General features: G+C 36.9%; 2 protein-coding genes across 3 annotated transcripts; one reads left to right on the top strand and one right to left on the bottom strand.

Annotated features, from left to right (window-relative positions):
* Window positions 1–10,813: 10,813 nt before the first annotated feature.
* LOC110916469 (protein transport protein SEC23) lies at window positions 10,814–20,984 on the top strand. The gene is made up of 12 exons (XM_022161201.2): window positions 10,814–11,739; window positions 12,556–12,729; window positions 12,829–12,990; window positions 13,070–13,212; window positions 14,824–14,899; window positions 14,982–15,154; window positions 15,518–15,599; window positions 16,453–16,530; window positions 17,934–18,095; window positions 18,174–18,437; window positions 18,534–18,638; window positions 20,606–20,984. The coding sequence occupies exons 1-12, from the start codon at window positions 11,002–11,004 to the stop codon at window positions 20,750–20,752; spliced, it is 2,304 nt and encodes a 767-aa protein (XP_022016893.1). The 5' UTR covers window positions 10,814–11,001; the 3' UTR covers window positions 20,753–20,984.
* Window positions 20,985–21,924: 940 nt separating this feature from the next.
* Window positions 21,925–25,096, bottom strand: LOC110915926 (transcription factor bHLH10). Of its 2 annotated transcripts, none has more exons than XM_022160676.2 (4): window positions 24,453–25,096; window positions 22,663–23,079; window positions 22,428–22,538; window positions 21,925–22,093 (listed from the first exon to the last, which is right to left on the bottom strand). In XM_022160676.2, exons 1-3 carry the CDS (start codon window positions 24,960–24,962, stop codon window positions 22,443–22,445), a joined length of 1,023 nt encoding a protein of 340 aa, XP_022016368.1. In that variant the 5' UTR covers window positions 24,963–25,096; the 3' UTR covers window positions 21,925–22,093; window positions 22,428–22,442. The 2 variants fall into 2 exon arrangements, with proteins under 2 accessions (XP_022016368.1, XP_022016367.1); XM_022160675.2 differs by having other exon boundaries at window positions 22,663–23,082; window positions 24,453–25,088.

The following is a 25,096-nucleotide window of genomic DNA, read 5'->3' as shown; positions in this document are numbered from 1 at the left end:
CTACTTTAGTTACCACCCACGGTACTGTCAACCCGACTTGTGGTCATGTTACTACTCACAATGTAGTAACAAATTTTGTATACAAAACCCCAACATACCGACGATAATTGTAGAATACAAATACTCAATCACTGTTTAATATAATATCAATTAAGTGAGGTTTTGTGAAAATAGTTTGCAAAAAGGAGATTACTCACATTGCTGTCTTAGGGTTTTCTTTAAGGGTTTCCTGGTGATTATCTATAAATTACACAAATGCAAACGCGTTAGTATAATAACCCAATATTTACATTAGGAATACTCTCCCCGAGATGGCATTCCAACGACTACGTCTGGTAGAACCACGACAGCCGTTACGGAACCCTGGATCAATTGGGCAGTGTATCTAATACGTAACCGGGGTTATGATACTTACAATGAGGTAGAACTTCGTTAATTAGGGGGGTATTATACCCAAAAAGCACTTTGACTATATAGAAATTCGAGAGAAAGAAAGAAAATGAGGGAATTCGACTGAAGGCCGATGCCCTCAATTTATAGGACCTGATTTGGGTTTCGTCGCGCCTCGTGTAGGTGGTAGCCAAGGGCTACGCGGCCCGCGAGGGTAGCTAGGGTAGGCCCTAGCCTGGCCCAGTCACCGGTGTAGGCTCGACGTGTGTTAGCCACGTGGCAGCACCGGGCTGCGCCTCATGTCCACTCGGTCGCGGCCCGCGTAAGACCACGGGTAGGTCTTCGCGGCCCGCCACAGCCCTAAAAATCTGATTTTTAATTAATTTTAATAAAAATAAAGGTATTCGGCGCCTGTTTTCATATACGGGGTGTATTTTAGGACATATTGGAATATTTTAAATATTTTTAGGGTGTCGGAAATATGTTGGAGGGTTGTTATATCCTCCCCACCTTGTTTTAAAGCTCGTCCTTGAGATCTACTGGAATCGGTGCGGGTATTTCCTTTGCATTTCTGATTCAAGCTCCCAAGTGTATTCTGGTCCTCTTTTGGAGACCCATTTTACTTTGACCAGAACTAATCGCTTGTGCTTGAGGTTCTTAATTTTCCTGTCTTCAATCAGTAGAGGCCTTTCTACAAATTTTAATTGCTCATTTACCTCTATGTCCTTAAGAGGTACTACCAGTGATTCATCAGCTAAACATTTCTTGAGATTAGATACATGAAATACATCATGTATTCTTACCATTTCCTCTGGCAGGTTTAGCTGATAGGCTACAGGTCCTATTCTTTTAATAATCTCAAAAGGTCCAACATACCTGGGGCTTAGCTTTCCCATTTTGATGAATCTTACCACTCCTTTCCAAGGAGAGACTTTCAATAATACCTTGTCTCCTACCTGGAATTCCAATGGCTTCCGTCTGTTATCAGCATAACTCTTTTGCCGATCACGTGCTGCTTTCAGTCGTTCCTTGACTTGAATAATTTTGTCGGTTGTTTCTTGTACTATTTCTGGTCCAGAAAGTTGCTTTTCTCTAATTTCTGCCAAACAGACTGGGGTTCGGCACTTTCGTCCGTAAAGTGCTGGCGAAAGGTGTAGCATTGATACTTGTGTGATAACTGTTATTATAAGGAAATTCTATTAATGGCAGATGATCGTCCAATTACCTCCGAAATCAATTACACAAGCTCTAAGCATGTCCTCCATTGTCTGAATTGTCCTTTCGCTTTGCCCGTCCATTTGAGGATGATAGGTTATGCTTAGATTCAACTTAGTTCCCATTGCTTTCTGGAAACTTGTCCAAAAATGAGAGGTAAAACGGCTATCTCTGTCAGAAACAATTGATAAAGGAATTCCATGTAATGAAACTATTTCATTTACATACAACTTAGCTAATTGTTCCATACTGAAAGTTTCCTTCATTGGTAGGAAATGAGCTGACTTAGTGAGCCTGTCTACAATCACCCAGATTGTGTCATTACCTTTTCTTGTCTTGGGTAATTTGTAACAAAATCCATTGTTATCAATTCCTATTTCCATACTGGCATTTCTAACTGCTGCAATAAACCTGAGGGTTTCTGGTGTTCAGCTTTGACTTGGGAACATGTTAAACACTTAGAAACATAAGCTGCTATGTCCTTCTTCATTCCTATCCACTAGAAGTTCTTTCTCAAGTCCTGATACATCTTGTCATTTCCAGTATGCATTGTATACTTAGACTTATGGGCTTCTTCTAATATACGGTGGCGTAGGTTTCCTAATTTGGGTATCCACACTCTTTTCTTATAGAATCTCCAAATTCCATCTATTCGTTGTTCTAATTCCTTAATCATTCCTTTCAAATTCTCAGTATCATCCTTGATTACTGATTCTTGTGCTTTTCTAATTTGTTCATTTAAATCTATCTGTAAATTTAATTTAAGAGAACGCATTTTTTTTGGCTTTTCATGACACTTTCGACTTAAAGCATCAGCCACTACATTTGCCTTTCCTGCATGATACTGGATATTACAATCATAATCACTAAGAATCTCCATCCAGCGTCTTTGTCTCATATTCAACTCCTTTTGCCCGAAGACATACCTTAAACTCTTATGGTCGGTGAAAATGGTAAACTTACTACCGTAAAGGTAATGTCTCCAAATTTTAAGGGCAAAGATTATGGCTCCTAATTCCAAATCATGGGTTGAATAATTTTCTTCATGATTCTTAAGTTGTCTAGACGCATAGGCTATAACCTTTTGAGGTTGCATCAACACACATCCATAACCTAATTTAGAAGCGTCATAATAGACTACGAAGTCTTCAGTTCCTTCTGGTAACGCTAGTATGGGCGCGTTGGTTAGTCTTTGCTTAAGAATTCTAAAGGCTTCTTCTTGTTTTGGTCCCCATTCAAACTTAACAGATTTACAGGTTAGCTTAGTTAAGGGAATGGCTATTCTAGAAAAATCTTGAATAAATCTACTATAATATCCGGCCAATCCTAAGAAACTTCTAACCTCGGTTGGTGACTCAGGGGTTTTCCATTTAGTAATAGCCTCGATCTTGGTGGGATCCACATGAATTCCTTCATGATTGACTAAGTGTCCAAGAAACTGTATCTGTTCTAACCAAAATTCGCACTTTGAAAACTTTGCATAAAGCTTTTCTTTTCTCAGTAAACTTAGAAGTGCGTGCAAATGCTTTGCATGCTCCTCTTTACTCTTAGAGTAAATGAGAATATCATCTATAAAAACAATTATGAATTTATCCAAATATGGCTTACATATTCGGTTCATCATGTCCATAAATGCAGCTGGGGCATTGGTTAAGCCAAATGGCATGACAGTAAATTCATAATGGCCATACCTTGTTCTAAATGTGGTCTTAGGAATGTCCTCTTCTTGTACCTTTAATTGATGATATCCTGATCATAAATTGATTTTAGAGAAGAATCGAGCTCCTTGTAATTGATCGAACAGATCATCGATCCTTGGTAATGGATACCGATTTTTAATCGTGACCTTGTTCAATTCGCGGTAGTTAATGCACATACGCATTGATCCGTCTTTCTTTTTAACGAATAAAATCGGTGCTCCCCATGGCGATGAACTTGGCTGTATGAATCCTTTCTCCAACAATTTGTCTAACTGTTTCTTCAGTTCCTGCATTTCTGCGGGTGCCAAACGGTAAGGTGCTTTGGCAATTGGTGCTGTTCCTAGTAGCAGATGAATTCTGAATTCAACTTCTCTATCTGGCGGTAGTCCTGGTAATTCTTCTGGAAACACATCTTGAAACTAAGATACTACTGGAATATCTTTCAGTTCTTTTCCTTTAGTGTTAGTGATTATAGAAATCAAATACACTAATGACCCTTTTCTAATACAACTTGTTGTTTTCATCACAGAGATGAATTTCGTGGATCTAGATGACTTATCTCCTTAATTGTGATCTTTTCACCTCTTGGTGAATTTACTTGGATCGACTTTTGATCACATAAAATATTGGCTTTATTGGCTATTAACCAATCCATTCCTAATACAACATCAAATCCTGCTAGATTCATTGGATAAAGGTTTGCAATAAACTTTTGATTTAAAAATTCTATTCTTGCTCCCTGCAAGATTTCAGAAATCTTAATGGTTTCTCCATTTGCTGTTTCTACTAAACATTCTTATGGGAGTTTAGTTAATGGTTGATTGAGAAGTTTGCAAAATGAAGTATTAATAAAACTTTAGTTCGCACCAGAGTCAAATAATACTTTAGCAAAAACATCATTAACTAAAAACGTACCGGCTATCACGTCCGGAATCATCTTTGCTTCTTCTGCAGTCAGAACAAATGCCCTAGCATTTTTGGTAGTCTTGTTGCCCATGGCTGGAACTAGTTTCGGACAGTTTGGCTTGATATGACCTTTTTCTCCACAGTTAAAACACATTCCATTATTTGGTTTCTTCCTACAATCTTCTTTCTTGTGTCCTGGTATCTTGCAGAAATTGCAGTAAGTGGAGCATCTTCCTGAATGTTTCTTCTTGCAGGCCTTGCAGTAAGGTGCAGAGGTAGAACCTACATTTTTCCCACGGTTGGAATTTCCATAACGAAATTCTTGGGTAAGCCTTTGAGCTAGGTTCCTTCTCTGGTCCTCCTCTCATGTACGCACTAACTCATCTGTCAAGGTATTTGCTAATTCTACAGCTTCTTCTATAGTTTGAGGTCTAGCTGCCTTGACGACATGCCTAATCTCACTGATTAATCCCCAGATGTAACAGGAGATTAATACTGGTTCTGGTGATGCAAGGGTTGGTACTATTCTAGCATATTCGAAGAATAACGTAGTGTACCCCTTATTATCCACGCCAATCATCCTAAGGTTTAGGAACTTATTTGTGATCTATTTTTTTTCATTGGGAGGGCAGAATTTCCTTTCTACCATGTTTTTGAATTCCTCCCATTCCATATTGTAAACCCTTTCACTTCCCCTCGTCTGGAGGATAGTGTTCCACCTTTCTAAGGCTGAGTTCTTAAACAGATTGGAAGCAAACATTATCTTATCCTCTTCCGCACATTTGCTTATTTTTAAGACAGCCTCAATCTTTTCTATCCAGCGTAGAGCTGCAACGGCCCCTTCATTGCCCGAGAATTCCATTGGTTTACAAGACCAGAATTCTTTATAAGAACAACCATAAGATATGGTTCTTCTTCTTTTGGGAATGGGTACTTGAAGTATGGGTCCATTGTTTAAGCTGTGTTCTGGTTCAGTTGGTCGTTTACTGCCATTGTTACTTTTATTATCCGCTTCCCTAACTGCTTTGATAATATATGGCATTGCATCTATTATCTCTTGTGCCACTATGTGTTGAATGGCACTGTTATCCACTGGGTTTCCATTGTTATCATTGTTCGGGTTATCATTATTCGGGTTATTGTTACTCTGGTTGTTATCATTCTGGTTTTCCTGGTTCACTTCGTTGTCTATCTGAATTTTAAACATTTACCAATTATTAATATCACAAAATAACATTTAACATAATCAATCACATAACACGCATATTGATCAAAATCGTCGAACATTGCGACTTACTCTTTCTTATATAGTATGCATCCATATATTTTACAATACAACTAAAATTAAAATTACAATACTAGTAGGCATCCGTAGCTATTATCTAGATTTTTTTTTCAAACATACACACATATTATATATTATTATTATTTTATTATTGTTACTACTATCACCATCACGGATATGGGTTCATCCAGAACTCCATATTACGCTCGTCATACTTTTAGAGAAGTCGTTCTCCGATCTGTCTCATCCTGTCACTACCCTCCAAAATCTCTTCACCAAAGGTTCGGAGTTCTTGCACATTCTCTGCACTCATTGGGGGTGCAGGGGCTGGCACTGGGTTTGGGAACTGGGGCATGGGCTCCTGGTACGGGTATGGATTCTCTAGAATTTCCCTAATGTATTGATTGCTATCATAGTAGGGATCTAGAGGGTCCAAACCTGGGTAGGCTGCTAGATTTGGCATGGGTTCGTCTTCTGGTATTGGGTAGCGTTGCTGGTAATCCCTATAGTCGTCAAACCACGGGTCGTAGTCTGGGTCTAAGGGATTGGGTGCTGGTACTCTAGGTATCTCTTCTGGGTTAAAATCAGGCATTGGGAATTGGTTTTCTGGATTGTTTTGAATTTACATTGGCTGGGTGGGAAACAGTGGTAAGGGCTGGGGTGCTATGAATTGTTCCATGTTAGGGTCTGCAGTTGTGGTTGCTAGGATATGGAAATTGGCTAAACTCCTATTAAGCATATCCTAGGTGTGAGCATCTGTTTCTCTCTTGGTGGCTACTACAGTACGCTGTTGTTGTAACTTTTTCATTCTCTTCCTACGTTCATGCGCTCCCCTACTGAACCATCCTCTCTTTTTAGGAGGGAATGGCTCTTCAGACTGAGCCTTAAACACGAATATCCCATCTTCATTGTCAGCGGAATACCCTGAGAGGGCAGGCTGTGAAGAGGTGCCTTCGCTCCTAGGTGAGCTGGACAACTAACGGTAGGCGTCGGAAGGTCCTTGGTCGCTCATACTGTAAACTAACAAATAGTCAAATAACACATAACAATAAAATACAAATATGGACGTATTTCCATAATTTATTTCCTAACATTTTGAGTAACATCTTGGTGTCAGCAGAACACTTCTGTGGCTAAATCAGTGGCTTAGCTCTGATACCACCTTCTGTCGCAACCCCCGTCCCCTAATTACCCGGGGACGGGCGGCCGCGGCCAGTTTCAGTGGTATCAATGTTTATCATTTTGGCAGCGGAAATTACATCACGACCATAGTTAGCAAATATTTTATCAGAGTAAAATACCACACTTTCATAATATTAAACACGTGGGAAAAATCCCAAGTTTTAAGTACACACATTTTTATAGGGACGAATCCTATTTTATTTAATAAAAACATCTCTTTATTTAGGTAACTTTTATAGCCACTTTTCCAAACCTTCAGTGCTGTCCAGCTGGCTTCTATTTGGCTTTCACATTTTGTTACCTGAAATGCGTTTAAAAACATTTTGTCAGTTGGAAATACTAGTGAGTGAATCCCAGTTTAATCAAGTTAAGTAAAACCATTGTACAGTATTGAGGGCGGTCGCGCAATTACATTTGTTTCCATCTACTTTAATTACCACCCACGGTACTGTCAACCCGACTTGTGGTCATGTTACTACTCACAATGTAATAACAAATTTTGTATACAAAACCCCAACATACCGACGATAATTGTAGAATACAAATACTCAATCACTATTTAATATAATATCAATTAAGGGAGGTTTTGTAAAAACAGTTTGCAAAAAGGAGATTACTCACATTGCTGTCTTAGGGTTTTCTTTAAGGGTTTCCTGGTGATTATCTATAAATTACACAAATGCACACGCGTTAGTATAATAACCCAATATTTACATTAGGAATACCCTCCCCGAGACGACATTCCAACGACTACGTCGGGAAGAACCACGACAGCCGTTACGAAACCCTGGATCAATCGGGCAGTGTATCTAATACGTAACCGGGGTTATGATACCTACAACGTGGCAGAACTTCGTTAATTAGGGGGTATTATACCCGAAAAGCACTTTGACTATATTGAAATTCGAGAGAAAGAAAGAAAATGAGCGAATTTGACTGAAGGCTGATGCCCTCAATTTATAGGGCCTGATTTGGGTTTCGTCACGCCCCGCGTAGGTGGTAGCCAAGGGCTACGCGGCCCGCAAGGGTAGCTAGGGTAGGCCCTAGCCTGGCCCAGTCACCGACGTAGGCTCGACGTGTGTTAGCCACGTGGCAGCACGGGGCTGCGCCTCATGTCCACTAGGTCGCGGCCCGCGTAAGACCAGGGGTAGGTCTTCGCGGCCCGCCACAGCCCCAAAAATCTGATTTTTAATTAATTTTAATAAAAATAAAGGTATTCGGGGCCTGTTTTCGTATACGGGGTGTATTTTAGGACATATTGGGATATTTTAAATATTTTTAGGGTGTCGGAAATATTTTGAAGGGTTGTTATAGTACTACACATGTGGGAAATGTGGACAGTAAGGTCACAATTATAGAAGTTGCACCGGTCAAGTTTAGTCACAGGTTACATCACAATCTGCTGCACAACTAAGGTGTTGTTTGTTTTTTAAGAGGTAAAATGTCTGCAGTCTGCGGACCACATCTGCAGACATCTGTAGAAGAAGAGGTGGACCAAACCTCTGCAGTCTGCAAGAAGAAGACTGTTTGTTTTTTTAACGTATGTAGACTTTTAAAATAAACTGGTGGTGGTGTACGGACAGTGGTGGTGGGTGGTGGTGGTGGTGCTGGATGGTGATGGTGGTGGACGGTGGTGGTGGTGGGTGGTGGACGGTGGTGGTGATGGATGATGGTGGGTGGTGAACGGTGGACGGTGGTGGGTGGTGGATGGTGGTGGTAGTGGTGATGGACGGTGGATGATGGTGGTGGTGATGGACGGTGGTGGTGTTTAACCCTCTGCAGACCTTAGAAGATCTTAGAAGTGGCTGGGCTAAGTCTGCACCAAGAAGAGCTCACACAGACGTTTTTTAATGAAGTGTCCTCGGAAAAACAAACAGTCTGTGCATGACAATATCTGTGCGTGATCTGCGCCGCGTAGACAGAAGAGTCTGCGCAGAGCTTTTCTGAAAAAAAAAACAAACAACACCTAAGTCAATATTAATGAGAAATTGTTGAAGTTGTGTTTTGGATGTTGTCTTTTGATTTTATTGTTCAGTATTATGTTAATACTATGGTCATTAAACAAGGTTATGTAATGGTTGAAGTGTGTGGTTTAGTATTTATTTAAATTTGAACAATATGTATTTTTATCCAACTTGGGTGAACAATGTATGCAACCCCTTGTATATTAATGTTATCTTGCCTTTGGTTTATGGTCAAATGGGTCATGGTTTTGGTATGCGAGTGAAATGGGTCAGCATGATGGTATGGTATGTATAGTTTGGTATGCAAGTTTGGTTTATGGTCAAATGGGTTAACATGTAGGTCTTGTATGCAATGTTTGGTTTATGGTCATTTTAGTATGCGAGCTTAAATGGGTCTACGTCGGTTTATGGTTAGATGGGTTAGCATGTATGGTTTGGTATGCAATGATTGGTTTATAGTCATTTTGGTATGTAGGTGAGTATGTAGGTTTAAATGGGTCTTAAGGTTCTAGTGTAGCCAGTTTTGAAGTGAAATTCCAAGTAATAGGTAATAATGGTCTGGCGTCCAAAAGGGTAAAATAATCATTTGGTTTTAAATGGACAATTAGGTGTTTTTTAGACTATTGTATGTGTTGTTTGATTCCTATCTTACATGTCATTTTATGCTTAAAGAAGTAGTCATCCAACAAACAAATAGATCAAATACTACCATGTTCTAAGTGTGATCAAATTGACGAGATTGTGGAACCTTCAAACACAACTGTTGGACAAGAAGTCGTGGTTGTGCAAGAAAAGATGTTGAACGTAGTTGTGCTCCATAAGGGGGGTGGAGATGTAAGTCCCACATCGGTTGAGGAGGAGAACGAAACCTTCCTTATAAAGGGGTGGAAACCTTCTCTACCAAGACGCGTTTTGCCTGGGCGAGCAATTCGTTGGGTGAAAACAAAACCGTGAGTTCTTGGATGGGCAACCCATCGGGGGCAAGGCGGACAATATCTTAGCACATTTTACTTGGGCTATTACAACCATAATCCACACGCAGACGAGCATGATTTATATTCAGACTGTTCAAATGGTGACTTTCATTGGAAATAATGTCGGTGGTTGTTATGTGTACACAACAATTTATGGGTCATCCTTATGTAAGGACTTAGGTTTATGATCATGTATGCAAGCACTTGATTTCAAGGTTACATTGCATTTGGTTTCAAGAGTACATTGCATTTTCATTAATCAACTTCAAATCATAATACAATAAGAACATCGGCATTACATAAGTCAACAGTGAGTTCAAAATGGACCTTTACACCTAAACTGGTCTAATGAACATTAAGTACAGTACAAAGAAATACCAACTAAAACCTAAGATAATTGCCAGCCTTATTTCTTCATTGGCTCTTGTAGTAGCTAATTCCTGGTGTTGGTTTATTCTTTTTAGCAATCCAAGTATCAACTTTCTTGACCTTACACACATTGGAGGGTCTGACCGTCTCACAAAACCACACCTTAATCTCTTTTATTATCTTCACAGAGATCAAATAACTAGAAATAAGTGATAAATTTAGGGTTTAAGAGTACTTACAAAACAATGAAATCGACAACCAGGGCTTGCTTCCGTCCATGAAGTTCGAAGCCAAGAACAAATCATAGGCTCACCATTCCTGTTTGAAAATGAATTAGATTCTTGGAGCTGAAATTGGACAAGCTTGAAGACGAATTTGGGAGCAGGGGTGTCGATTTGAAGCCGATCGTATGATGTCAAAGGGGAAAAACGAATTTAGATTATTGTAGAAGAAGATTAATGAATAATAAAGGAGAAAAGACAAAATACCCCTCACGTGAGGGGCACGTGGAGGGAACTAACAACACTATGGAGATACGTCGGTCGGAGGGACAATTTTTTTACTAGGACACAAAAAGTTAGTGACGTATGATGTTAACATTAGACTAACATTGTTAACTAGGACAGAGTCATCCTCCGATCTAAGATATTAACGAGATTAGCTACACACCACTTAACCTAGAAAAAATCAACCTAAGAAAGCCTTTTCAAACTGATAGGAGAACACCATTTAACCTCAGAAACAAAGAATACAATTTACTCTTATACTAATGTCACCAAAAATTTCATAATTTAATAGATATCTTATTGTCACCTTTTATGCAAGCTATTCTACAATTGTCGCAAAACTATTTTACACCTACATGATTGTCAATCAAGATTCAAGAGGGGCAAAGTGTCATTCACCCAAAGCTTCTTCCTTTTGGTCTGGTCTCTCTTCTTCATCATACCTGCAATCACAACCCTCTGCTTCACTAAATCCCAAACTTTCTTGATCACGAATCACCCAATTCAACCATGACGGAATTCTTGGATTTGGAAACCCAAGACGCCGTCCGGATGCCATGGAACGTCATCCCGGGAACCAAACAAGAAGCCGCCCAATGCGTCATCCCCATCTCCGCCATCTACACTCCGATCAAACCCTTGCCGGAATCCACCCCTCTCCTCCCATACTCCCCCTTACGCTGCCGCAATTGCCGATCGGTCCTCAACCCTTTCTCCATCGTCGATTTCTCCACCAAAATCTGGATCTGCTCCTTCTGCCTCCACCGCAACCACTTCCCCCAACACTACCACTCCATCTCCGACGACAACCTTCCGGCAGAACTCTTCCCACACTACACAACCATCGAGTACGAGCCAAGAAACGAAATACCCACTTCCCAAATTACCCCCCGCGTGTTTTTCTTTGTGGTGGATACTTGTATGATTGAGGAGGAAATTGGGTTTTTGAGATCTGGGCTTTCGAGGGTAATTGGGGAAATTGGTGGGGAGTGTTTTGTGGGGTTGATTACTTTTGGGAGGTATGTTTGTGTGCATGAGTTGGGGTTTTTTGGGAGGATGAATAAGGTTTATGTGTTTAATGGTGGCAAGGATATTAGTAAAGATCAGGTTTTGGAACAGATGGGTTTCTTTTTGAAGAAGCCGAGACCCGCTACCGGCGTTGTTGCCGGTGTTAGAGATGGGCTTTCGCAGGAGAGTATTAATCGGTTCTTGCTGCCCGCTGCTGATTGTGAATTCGCCCTCAATTCGGTATCGTTTTGTGGTTTTTCTCGTGTATAGTTTATATGAAGTTGTTGATGTGTTAGCTAGCTTGAATTTGTTATGTTGAATTGTTTATACGAATCATGTCATTGGAAATATATACAAACAAACGTACACTCCGTACCCGCGCATAGCAAGGCTATATGTAGGATAACTGATAGAAATATAAATGAATTAAGTATCGTTTTGTGTTCTACTTTGTGTAAAGTTTATATGGAGTTGTTGATATGATAGCTCTCTTGAATTTGTTGTGTAACTTGTGTTAAATTGTTTATACGAATCATGTCATTTGAAATATAACAAACGAACGAACGAACGTACCTAGTAACATCCCACGCATAGCATAGCAAAGCTATTGGTAGGGTCCCGGGAGTGTATGATCTCCAAAAATCTTTTTTTGATGTGTATTGTATACTCACATAGTTATTAATAGCGCTCATAGCGAGCGCTATAGCGAATACCGTAGCACTCATGTGTCGCTATTTGATTCTGGCGCCTCCATAGCGGGATTTTAGGGATTTTTTCAGCTTTAATATAAATAGCGGCATTTTATAGGTATAAAATAGCAGGATTTTAGTGTTTTTTTGTCAAGCATACATATAAAACAACGTATAAAACAGCTTATGTGGATATAATATACATATAAAATATTTCTAAATTTTTCTCCTAGTGTGTCACTAAACATAAAATAGCGCCCGCTATTTCATCGCTGTGGCTACGTAGCATATAGGTAGCTTGTTGCTATCAATAATTAAGCTACCGCTAGAATAAAGTCATTTGAAATGTAACTTGATTTTATATCAGGTATTGGACGAGCTTCAAAAAGATCCATGGCCTGTTCCTGCAGATCAAAGGGCGCCAAGAGCAACCGGCACTGCGTTAACCATAGCCGCTCATCTCTTAGGAGTATGTGTTCCCGGTTCCGGGGCTAGAATTATGGCGTTTTTGGGCGGGCCAGCAACCGAAGGGCCAGGTTCCGTGAGTATCTTAGTCACCAATACTTACAACATTTAATCTTTTATGTTAACTATCAATCGTGTTCGTGTATCAATATGGTATTTTGTTACATGTATTCAGATCGTATCAAAATCGTTATCCGAACCTATTCGTTCGCATAAGGATTTAGATAAAGACGCTGCCCCTTTTTTTCACAAAGCAGTGAAGTTATATGAAGGGCTTGCAAAGCAGCTTGTACATCAAGGACACGTACTTGATGTGTTTGCATGTGCTCTTGATCAGGTGATAAATTCTTAATATCTTTTTTTGTTAATGAAAACCGTCAAACTAGTTTAAGGTAATAACGATTTATTCCTTCTAGGTTGGGGTAGCTGAACTTAAAGTTGCGGTCGAAAAAACCGGAGGACTTGTTGTGTTAGCAGAAAGCTTTGGTCATTCGGTGTTTAAAGATTCTCTACTGCGTATTTTCCAATCCGGTGAAAATGATTTGGGATTATCATCAAAGTAAGGTTTGATTTAAAATCTTGCCAGATGTAACTGGTATGGCATGATAGTTTTAGCCAGTGTTGTAAGAATCGCCAGGCGCTAGTCGGCTGGTGGGGTACGGACTAGTGATTAATAGGGATTAATCGAGTTGGGATTTTTATATGTGATCTTCAGACACTTTTTTATGTGTATTTTTTTAGCAAGTTTTAACCTCATTGGCTCATTTTTTTTAAGTAGACAAGATTAGTCACCGAAATTTACAAGGTTTGACCGACAAATGGCCGGAATTTACCGCCGGTTTTTGGCCGACTAGGACTGCGTAGGGCCGTCGTTGACCACCTAACGATTAATTGGCTGATTAGAGGAATTTACTCGGTGAACCTCCGACTAGCGATTAATCGGGGGCTAATCGGATGCTAGTCGAGATTTTTACAACCATGGTTTTAGCATAGAATATTTTTCGTAGTGTTTGTATGTATGTTAAAACTTTTGCTTTGATAAAGTTATATAAACACGAACTTTTGGCCAAATAAACCGCCTTTTGCAAGTCCAAAGAACATATGATTCGACCCATTTGTTAAATTTGGTCAGGAAATATCTCGAATAGGCCAAATTGTTAAAAATAAAAAGGGGAACAAGTTATACGGAATGAAAGTCGTTTTAAGTCTATTTTGAATGCATATAACTTCCTAAATTGTTTTCATTCATAAAGTTAAGTTATTGCAGTAATAATGTTCTTCTTTTAATCATAAGTGATCCTCTGATTATCTATGTAGTTAATATCCCGATATATCATTGATATATCCAGGGGCGTCTCTGAGAATTCATGTACCCTGTTCGAACTCGAAAAAATGTGACTTTCTGTAATGTTTTATTATTATTATTTAATTTTAAAATCAAATGGCTATTGGGCTCATTAAAGCTAATGCCAATGGGCTAACTTCCAAATCATAAAAATTGTTTTGTAAATGGGCCTATCTTGGAGTTGGGATATGTAGACTATTTAAAAAAAATTAACATATATAATCGGATTTTTTTATAAAAAACACGTGCCCCTCGAAATCACGGGCCCTGTGCGGTGGTCCTCCCCGCACACCCTCATCACCGCCCATGGATATATCGGTTATCGGTCCCCTGGTGAGATTTCGGTGCAAAATATCAGTCAGAATATCATTACCCATAATATTGGCAATATATTGACCGATATTTGACCAATTTCCCGATATCAGTACCTTTCTTCTTAGTTCTACCATTCGTCTTATCAGTGTTTTAAGTCTGAATTGTTAATTGTTAGTGTCAAATGTTAGTGAGTTTAGTCTTAATCAATTCCTACTTGCTACAATTGTTAGTATTTTGCAAGTTGCAAAAGGTTAATTTATTAATGGTAGGAAAGTATACTGAATTATTAGTGTTAAATTGCTATATATATAAATTCTACATGATACTAAAATTACCAATATCCCACCCCGATAACCTATATCTCAAACATCATTCCTTGACCGATATCCATTTTTTACCGCATTAACTGCTTAGGATTCGGTCCATGTACTTGTAAATGGGTTGATTTTGCAGTGGAGAGTGGTGACACTAATTTTTTTATTTTTTTTTTTTACTTCTCACTATATGCAGTGGTATATTTGAGGTAAACTTCTCGAAGGATATAAAAATTCAGGGCGTTCTTGGTCCATGCGCTTCACTTGAAAAGGTTAATATAGTGTTTCGAATAACGTTTGACTTTTTTTTATCAGCTGTTTAATATAGTTAATTGATAATTATTTTTTGTGCAGAAAGGTCCGTTATGCTCTGACACTACTATTGGTCAAGGGGGTACTACTGCATGGAAGATGTGTGGGCTTGATAAATCGACTTCGTTATGCTTAATATTTGATATTGTGAAGAAGGAAACCCCAGACGTTATTGGTCAAGCCAACGATCAGTTTTATTTCCAGTTTTTGACTTAGTATGGGCTTTATCAATTTCCTTTAACGATTGTTTGCGGTGGTAAAATGGGTGGGTTGAGTAACGGGTCACGGTTAAAACGGTTAACTTTTTGCTCAGATCAAAACGGGTCGGGTTGGACTGATCCGCAAACACTTTTTCATTCTATTTGTTGCAGTTTTTATATAGTTATTGTGTTAAATATGACGTGTTCCTTATTTGTTAGATCTTTTACTCCTTTAGCTTAACTCATTTGACATATAGATGATAAAACACAACCCAAATTAACGCATTTATATGTAAATTGGTTGAAATTGCCACTAGTTATGAGTCTCTTTGATTTGAGTAGGACTTTTATTAACTTACTATAAATATTTTCGTTCAGTTATCAACATAGCAATGGACAAATGCGGCTTCGAGCGACTACCCTCTCTAGAAGATGGGTCACAGGACCCGGAAATGTACAGGCAAGCTTGTTCTCTAATCCTATTTAACGTTTTTTAAAAAGTATTGAGATTTTGTAGTACTATATTTCTTAATTGTACCCCGTTTTATATGATATAATAATATGTTGTACTACCTGGGTCCCATGAAATTTGGAACATTTCTTTTTGAGATAATTTCATATATCCCTTTCAAAACTTAGTATAATATCATATTTACCCTACAAAAAAATTTATTTTATAAAATATACCTATTTTCAAATTGATGACATTTATACCCTTCCCTTAAAACTTGCATGACGATATGAAAGTTTGGAGTGTAAGTAGAAAAAGAAGGCATAGTGGTCATGACATAAATTGTACTTAATGAAATGGGAAAATAAGAAATTATAAGTATTTTAAATCAGTATATTTGATAATAAATTTTTTGGTTGGGTAAATATGGTATTATGCATGTCATATTTGTCAAAAGCGCAAAAGGCGCACGCCTAGGTGCAGCGAGGCGAATCTATAGCGCCTGGTGGTAGCTCAGGCGCAAAAATGTTTTTTTTTTTTTGTAAAAACGGTGCTCAGGCGCAAAAGGCGCGCGCCTAGGCGAACCATGTCTTTCAGGCGCAAAAATAAGTTTAAATGTGACCATTACAAACGAATCCGAGTGCAAAAACTGCCTCACGCGGGCCCGGGTTTTCGGAGCTGCATTCGTGTCCGCGGGCATGCACGAGTTCAACCAAATTCCGGGTCTTCGGAGCTGCATTCGTATCGAACAACACCTATTTTTTGTTATTAGAATTAAGCATTTCTCTTAAGCTGTAAGCATTGATGTATTTTTATTTATTGACAAAAAATAAAGTAAAATAAATTGGTTTTGCATTTCTAGGATTTGATTGCTGGGTTTGACCAAGAAGCAGCTGCCGTAGTCATGGGACGCCTAGTTTCTTTTAAAATGGAGACCGAGGTAACTAATTTCTTTTGTTACACAATTGTATAAATATAATAAAAGAAACCATTTTGAGGACACTTGTCATCATATTAGGTCATGTTTTATAGATAAGTATTATTTTAGTTTAATCTTTTCTAATTAATTATAGATAATTCTCCTACTAAATATTATTTAGTTTAATTTTTATGGATAATTATTATTTAGTTTAATCTAAATTATAGATAATTCTCCTACTAAATATTATTTAGTTTAATTTTTATGGATAATTATTATTTAGTTTAATCTCCTTCTCATTTATAATATTATTTATTTAACTAATAGAGTAAATTATGATTTTGGCCCCTGTGGTTATAGCACTTTTACTCTTTTAGCCCAAAAAGAATTTTTAACATCTAAGCCCCCAACATCTTTTTTTCTAATCTTTTTGGCCCCTAACGTCTTTTTTCTAACCCTTTTAGCCCCTAACATTTGATGGATGGGGTTAGTCTTAGGGGCTAAAAGGGTTAGAAAAAAAGACGTTGGGGGCTCAGATGTTAAGAAATTACGAATAAAGTTCCATAAATTATCTTATTATTTATTTATATTAATTACTAGGTTAGAAATTATATCTTAATAATTAAAACAAATATCGAGCATTTTCATAACCAGGGTGGATGGAACGATTTTCTTCTTTATATTACTTACTAGATTAGAAATTATATCTTAATAATTGAAACAAATATCGATCATTTTCATAACGAGGGGGAAGGGAACGATTTTCTTGCTTAACAAATAATTTATTTATTTAATATATTTAAAATACAAGAAGAATAATAACTACATTTATCATACTAATAAATTTATCCAAAAACAACCATCTTTTTAAGATGCAACTCAAGTCTATATGTTTAAATTTTAAAGTTATATAACTTAATAATTACCGATAAATTTATACTTATCTAATTAATTTAAATATTATTTTGTAGCTATAAGTTTATCTAATTGGCTAATTGTTATATGCCTAATCTAAACATTTCAACAATATTTTTAGAACTAATAAATTAAGACCACTGTTATTTAAATAAAACTTGGGTTCACGTCGTTAGAAAGTCGATGATACAGTTTATCTTCTAATCGATGGTTCAAATGTTTTTATATTTAGAAACTTGACAAACATCACAAGTTTTGATCATACATAAAACAAAATTTTGTTCAGATATCAGAAAAGTGTCTTAAAATATCGTTTCATAGTTGTTAAATTTTCGTTATTAACTATTAGATATTTTATTTTCTCAACCCGTGTAATACACGGGGTTATAACCTAGTTGTATAAATATAATAATACGGTGGCTATATTGTATTTTACCGGATAGTTCAGGGGCCTAACAAATAGTTGTCAAATATTAAAATGTTTTAATGATCGTAATTTTTATTTGCAGGCTGAATTTGATCCCATAAGGTGGCTGGATAAAACACTGATACATCTATGTTCTCGGTTTGGTGACTATCAAAAAGACAGCCCGTCTTCTTTCGTCTTATCTCCACGCTTATCGATTATTCCGCAATTTGTATTTAATTTGAGGCGCTCTCAATTCGTACAGGTTTAAATCTGCCGCTACACGTTCTTAAACATTATTAAACTACTGAGTCGTGCTTACTCTTGCTTTATTTTATCATAGGTTTTCAATAACAGCCCAGATGAAACAGCATATTTTAGGATGGTGATGAACAGAGAAAACGTTGCAAATTCAGTAGTGATGATTCAGCCGTCTTTAATTTCTTACGCTTTTAATTCTGGGGCGGAACCTGCTCTTTTAGATGTGGCGTCGATTGCTGCTGACCGGATCCTTTTATTGGATTCGTATTTCACTGTTGTCGTTTTTCACGGGTCCACTATTGCTCAGTGGCGTAAAGCTGGCTACCAAAACGAGCCTGAACATAAGGTGTCCTTTTTTTTCTAATAGATATTTGTTTTTCTAAATATATTTTTTTTTTATTTTTATTGTTAATTTTACATGTGACTGGTGATTATGTTGCAGGTTTTTGCACAGTTGTTGCAAGCTCCTCTTGATGATGCTGAGGCTATAGTAAAGGAACGCTTCCCCGTACCTCGTTTAGTTATTTGTGATCAACATGGATCCCAGGTCATAAATCTCTCTTACCTACCAAATGTTAAAAATATATTGAATTTTGACCAAAATAAAGCGAATAAACTCATTATCATATTTATAATGACTATAATATAATGGAAAATTGGATTTAAATAATCCTAACTATTAGCTATTGGCCTGCAACAGTCCCAACTTTTAACCTATTTTCTCCCAACGAGTCTTTTCTAACTATGGTCTAACCCCGTTAGTTTTTTGCTGACGTGGATTGCTTAAGTGGCAAAAAAATAAGTTTTGATGACGTGGACTGCTTATGTAGCAAAAAAATAAGTTTTGATAACGTGGATTGCTTATGTGGCAAAAAACTCGAACTTTTGATGCCGTGGACTGCTTATCTGGCAAAAAACTCGAACTTTTGATGCCGTGGACTGCTTATGTGGCAAAAAACTCGAACTTTTGATGCCGTGGACTGCTTATCTGGCAAAAAACTCGAACTTTTGATGCCGTGGACTGCTTATCTGGCAAAAAACTCGAACTTTTGATGCCGTGGACTGCTTATCTGGCAAAAAACTCGAACTTTTGATGCCGTGGACTGCTTATCTGGCAAAAAACTCGAACTTTTGATGCCGTGGACTGCTTATCTGGCAAAAAACTCGAACTTTTGATGCCGTGGACTGCTTATCTGGCAAAAAACTCGAACTTTTGATGCCGTGGACTGCTTATCTGGCAAAAAACTCGAACTTTTGATGCCGTGGACTCCTTATCTGGTAAAAAAAAGGTTTTGATGACGTGGACTGCTTATGCGGCAGTCCACATCAGTAAAAACTAACTGGGTTAGACCTCAGGTAGAAAAAGCTCGTTGAGAGAAAATATCTTAAAAGTTGGGACTGTCACAAAACATTTTGTTAGTTTGGACTCTTGCCAGCCAATTGGTAATAGTTGGGATTATTTAAATACAATTTTTCTAATATAATTTTAGTTTCCTCACTAAATTTATATAAAGGACATACATGAGGCACGGTAATATGTGTTTGATTAGGTTCAAACCCCTGTACGGGTTTGAAGCCCACCTGCCCAGCGCAAGCTGCATTTTAATGGGCCCTGGTGACGAGTTCAAATGGTTGTCAAAACAAAGTGAATGAACTTATTATTATATTTATAATGACTATGATATAGTTTTAGCTAGTTAATATTCTATTAAACAGTCAATTGTATAGTTTAGTTTCTTCGCCTAAGGGATGGCAATGGGCCGGGTATTGGTAATCCTATACCCATACCCGGTTATAAAATCGTGTCCCATACCCGACCCAATACCCGTCAGGTATTTGTCGGGTAATTACCCGTCGGGTATCGGGTATACCCACGGGTATCGGGTATACCCATTAGTTTGTTAAAAGATATACGTTGGGATTTCTAAATACATTTTTTTACTATTATAATTATTATATAGTTTTATTTATACAACTATTATAAATTAAAAATGTACATTACATACATATAACTTTTATCATAAATTAATAATAACTTTATAATACTTATACACTTACATATATATACTTCACAACATATATAATATAAAAACTAATATCAAATGCATATACTAAAAGAAAATTTATTTTTTTTACATTATGAACATACTAAAATAAATCAACAATAGACAACTGTTAATGGAAAATAAAAATATAAATTAAAAAAAAAATCGGGTATATAGTTCGGGTAAACGGGTATGTGGTTTTGGGTAATCGGATCGGGTATCACCTAATCCCATACCCGCAAAATTTTTTAAAACTAATCCCATACCCGGCCCAATACCCGTCGGGTATCGAGTATACCCGTCCCATTTGTGTCGGATTTCGGGTATACCCATCGGGCTCGGGTATTTTTGCCATCCAGCCTAACTCATAAACTAAATTTAAGTTGCAATAATATTGGATCTCCTAGTTTAACAAAACTATATGCAAGAATTTCAGTTCTTCCTCACTAACACTGTGAAACTCGTGCAGGCTCGTTTTCTATTGGCAAAACTGAATCCTTCTGCTACATATAATTCAGATGCTCCACCTATGCCCGGTGGGGATGTTCTGTTTACGGATGATGTCAGCTTTGAGATCTTTTTAGACCATCTTCAGCGATTAGCAGTTCAACAATAAACGATTGTCCTCGTAATTCTAGAGCAGTATACACATAGTTTTTTCGGGTTTTGTAAGATTGTTCATCCAGCTGGATTGTACAGTATTGCATGCCATCTCTATTGCGGTATTCTAGATTTTTATGCACTCTTTCTTTGATGAAATCTCTTGTTTATTTTTTCTGAGTTTTTACAAACATGTTATATTAAATATATGCATGCATTTTACACTTGTTTTAATGAAGTTCACACAACTTATTCATGCTGTGTTTTATTTTTCACCTTTATTCTTGTTATCCGATATATCACTTGTATTCCATTAGTCGAACGTTGGATAATGGGTCAAAACACATCAGTTTTTTGTATTTTTGTATAGAATTGTATTTTTGTATAGAATGTCAATTTGGCCCAAAACACTTTAGTTATTTTTTCTTTCTAAACCAGTAGTGTGTTAAATACGGTTATAAAACTTATATTTATAATTGTAATAAGCATGGTTGCAAATGTCGCTAGGCGTTCTCTAGTCGGTCGACCTGGGAGTTGAGAGTACTCGAGTACTCGGGGAGTACTTGAACATGTTAAATTATAAAGAAATTAGTTTTCGGAAATAACATAAATTTACTAATATCTATAACAAAATACGTGAAAATGATATTAATTCTTTAATATAGAAATAGATAATATGTTTGATTTTTCTAACTCAAACTCGGCCTGAGTTGACCTACTAGATTCGATTCTAGCCGAGGTTGATCACGTTTGATCGATTCCTAGTAATTAGGCGGAGTTGAAGAAAGTCGTCTCGGCAGCCTACCTTGTAGCGACTACTGACTACTCGGGGAGTACTCGGCCTTGGAGACCTTGCTTTATAACCATGGTAATAAGTTGATTGTTTGTATTAATTGATTTAGGAGATTTTGTATAATAACAAAACATATAAAATTTGTGAGGCTTTCTATACGTTTGATCTATTTTTTTAGTAAATTTTTAGATGTTTACCCCTTTGACATGTGAAGATAACCCTTTTTATAATTCCAAATACTCTTGTAGTTTCAAAAAAGTAACCAACTATTTTAACCTAATTCCAAATAAAACATTTTCTTAAATCAACTATTTTATCACAGTTAACTTTTTTCCCCTCATTTTTATCTATATTATCACAGTAAACTTTTTTTCCCTCATTTTTATCTATATGTCTTTTGGTAAGTCAGGAATTTGCCATGCTCAAACAACTGATAATCTAGTTATTACAACTTTAAATATTATGTATAATAAAAAAAAATCCTTAATAAGTCCATATAATCCTTCAAGCACAGATGTTAATATCTAAGCAAAAAAGCATAAGCCCAAATAATCCCTCACAAATCTGCAAAACAAATGAATAAAAACATTCTCATTATTTGTTACTAAAAATAAAGATTATTTCATAGTTCTTTTTTTCCATATTAAATGATAAGTTTAACATCCTCTTTTATAAAAAAATGAAAAATCTTTAAAAAAGTGGAAAGAGTGTTTATTTTGTCTGCACAAATTGGTAGATATATACATATATATAAACATGTTTTGATTTTATAAACTAGTGATCAACAAAGTAGTGTCTTTCTCTCTTTTCTATTGGGTGGATTTTACTTTATGCAAAATGAATAAGAAAGTTGTACCTTATGCATAAAAGGTTGTACCTTGTACATAAGAGATTGTACCTTGTGTCCTTGTAGCTAGAAATGATTTGGAACATTTGCATATTGTTTGTCCACCACCTCAATTAGCTTATTTGCTATATCACTTGCATAAACAGAAGACCCTTCACAAATCTGCAAAATTTCATTAAAAATCAAATAACTTGTATTCCAAGAAAACACCCACCAAAAAAACTTACACAAATGGGCTTGTACTGTACAACCCAGTAATGCATAACATGGGGCAAAAAAGTTATACCTTGTTATTGAACAAGTAACTATAGTAACCACCAATGAGTCCACCAGCAACATGATGAACATCCAGATTAAGCTCATCAAGAGCCTTAGAAACAAGCAACAAACAACTGATCCCCTTTTGTTGCACCAATTTGATTGTAGCTTCATCATCAATAACTCTAACATCGACTTCGATATTCTTTGATTTCCTCTGTAGCCATGAACTCTTCATAGTAGAACTTGAACTACCATTATAGGCTTGCTGATCATGACCCGTGTTACTCTCTACATCGAAATTGAGATGGTCTTCGGTTTTATGTCTTTTCATCCTACTTCGGTTGCATCTCTTCCTATCAACAGCAATCTTCAGCTCCTCCAAATCCCTCTTGAGATTATTGATGTATTCGATAGCGTCTCCAACAATCGATGCGCGGTCATCCTTCTGTTCATAATCACACATACCCACAAGTAATTCAACAAGAAAACAAGTGTTAGCCGAGTTTATTGTCTATTATAGTTATTATTGTTAGCTTTACACATTGTAATCTCAAGATTCAATAGACAGAAAATATTATTTGCCAATACAGTTTTTCAGCAGGGGCGGATCTAGGCCACTTTTGTGGGTTCCTAGGAACTCATTCGGTTTGAAAAAAATGGAAAAAATTAGTGAGAACCTTGTATGATTTGGAAAAAAATAGTAAGAATTAGTAAGAATCTACCAAAAGGAACCCGGTGAAAAAAGTTCTTAGATCCGTCATTGTTTTTTCAGTTCTTTTAATTCTTTCAACAAGATTTAATTCTTATACATTTTTTAGGTTCTTTTCAAAACCATGAGTAATGCATAAAGTAGTTGTATGTAATACATTTACGATATAGTGAGATAATTGGTAGATGGTTGTTTAAGAGTCTTCTGATAATTGGTAGATGGTTATTTAAGAGTCTTCTGTATCACAATTAAACCAAAAGGGACAAATGCATTATACGATTCTTGTGATTCTTAACATAATTTTAATCATGGTTGTAAAAATTCTGATTAGGCGTCGATTAATCTCGACACAATTAATCCTAGTTAATTCCAATTATTTCCACTTAATCCCGATTAATCGCTAGTCCCCACCCCACCGGCCTACTAGCGATTTCTACAAACCATGATTAGGGTTGCAAAAGAACCAAACGTTCAGCGAACAATTCGTGAACCGTTTGGCGGGAAGTTCGTTTGCTCGTTCGTTTACTAAACAAACGAACACGAACAAGAAATTTCGTTCGTTTAGTTAAATAAATAAACATGAACTGAGGCTGTGTTCGTTCATTTATGTTTGTCAACATTCGGTAATGTGTTCGTTTTGTTCGATAGTTCATTAGTGTTTTCAGTTTTTATATTTATTTAAATACTTCAATATTCCGACAAATTAAATATCTAATAAGTGTCAGTGTATTATATATTTTGTTCATGAACGATTGTTTTTGTTCGTTTGTTTCCATTTGTGTTCATGAATATTAGTTTGTGCTCATTTGTCTTCGTCAACGTTCGTTGTCTAAAATTAACAAACAAGCACAAACGAACACAAACAAGTTCATATCCTTAACAAACAAACACGAACATAAAATCTCGTTCGATAAGTGTTCGTGAACGGTTCGCAAACACATATATTTCTTAACAAACGAACACGAACAAGGTCTTGTTCATATTTATTCGGTTCGTTTGCAGCCCTTACCATGATTTTAATAATAAACACCCCCATCACCCACTACCCACAAATATTTCAACAATAAACAAGTTACAATAAATCTAACATATTAAAATTCTGATACCTTAGAAGGATTTGGGATCAAACTCCTCAACACCACAAACTTGCCATTCAATAATTGTCTCCTATGTCTTTCATTAGTAAAATGTTTTGCATCTTTCTTATCTCTCCCTCTTCCCTTAACAATTCCTACATCAAACTCGAAAACCGCATCTCCTTCATAATACATATGACTATGTTCTCCTCTTTCCATATCACTTTCACCAAATAGATTGAACCCATTTGGTAATACCGGGTGGTCATACATAACTTGACCCGAAGTTTGATAAACTTGGGCCGGGTTGGAATAGAGTATTGTTGATGAACATTTTGGTAACCAGTTGTTTTGTTGATGGTTTTGGTAATAATCCATTTCCATGTTGATGAGATGATTGTGATCTGCGGGTGGTTCAAAGGCGGAGAAAATGGGCATTTGGTGGACGTCGTGATGCTCGGTTAGCACTTGTTGATTATGGGTTATAGAGTTTGGATCAAAACATGTAGTTGTTTCAAACATGTCTGGATTATCCTGCATTTTGTATGCAATATGTTAAGCAAATAGAGGATATGATAAGCTCTGTTGTACACTTTGCTTGTTTTGCAAGAATGAAAACTTGACCCACTTGATGAGAATTTATAGCAGTAAAGAACCAAAGGTGCAAAGGAGAG

Source organism: Helianthus annuus, chromosome 16 (genome assembly GCF_002127325.2).
Source record: "Helianthus annuus cultivar XRQ/B chromosome 16, HanXRQr2.0-SUNRISE, whole genome shotgun sequence".
Taxonomy (NCBI): Eukaryota; Viridiplantae; Streptophyta; class Magnoliopsida; order Asterales; family Asteraceae; genus Helianthus; species Helianthus annuus.
The sequence above is the reverse complement of the archived record's forward strand: the minus strand, read 5'-3'. Positions and strand labels throughout refer to the sequence as shown.

Excerpts from the sequence above, each read along its gene's own strand:
- LOC110916469 (XM_022161201.2), top strand. The coding sequence starts at position 11,002 with ATGACGGAATTCTTGGATTTGGAAACCCAAGACGCCGTCCGGATGCCA. Across the intron at positions 16,531-17,933 it reads CTTTTAAAATGGAGACCGAG|GCTGAATTTGATCCCATAAG; the intron begins GTAACTAATTTC and ends TTTTATTTGCAG. Across the intron at positions 18,639-20,605 it reads GTGATCAACATGGATCCCAG|GCTCGTTTTCTATTGGCAAA; the intron begins GTCATAAATCTC and ends AAACTCGTGCAG.
- LOC110915926 (XM_022160675.2), bottom strand. The coding sequence starts at position 24,962 with ATGCAGGATAATCCAGACATGTTTGAAACAACTACATGTTTTGATCCA. Across the intron at positions 23,083-24,452 it reads TGATCCCAAATCCTTCTAAG|AAGGATGACCGCGCATCGAT; the intron begins GTATCAGAATTT and ends GATTATGAACAG. Across the intron at positions 22,539-22,662 it reads GTTACTTGTTCAATAACAAG|ATTTGTGAAGGGTCTTCTGT; the intron begins GTATAACTTTTT and ends GAAATTTTGCAG.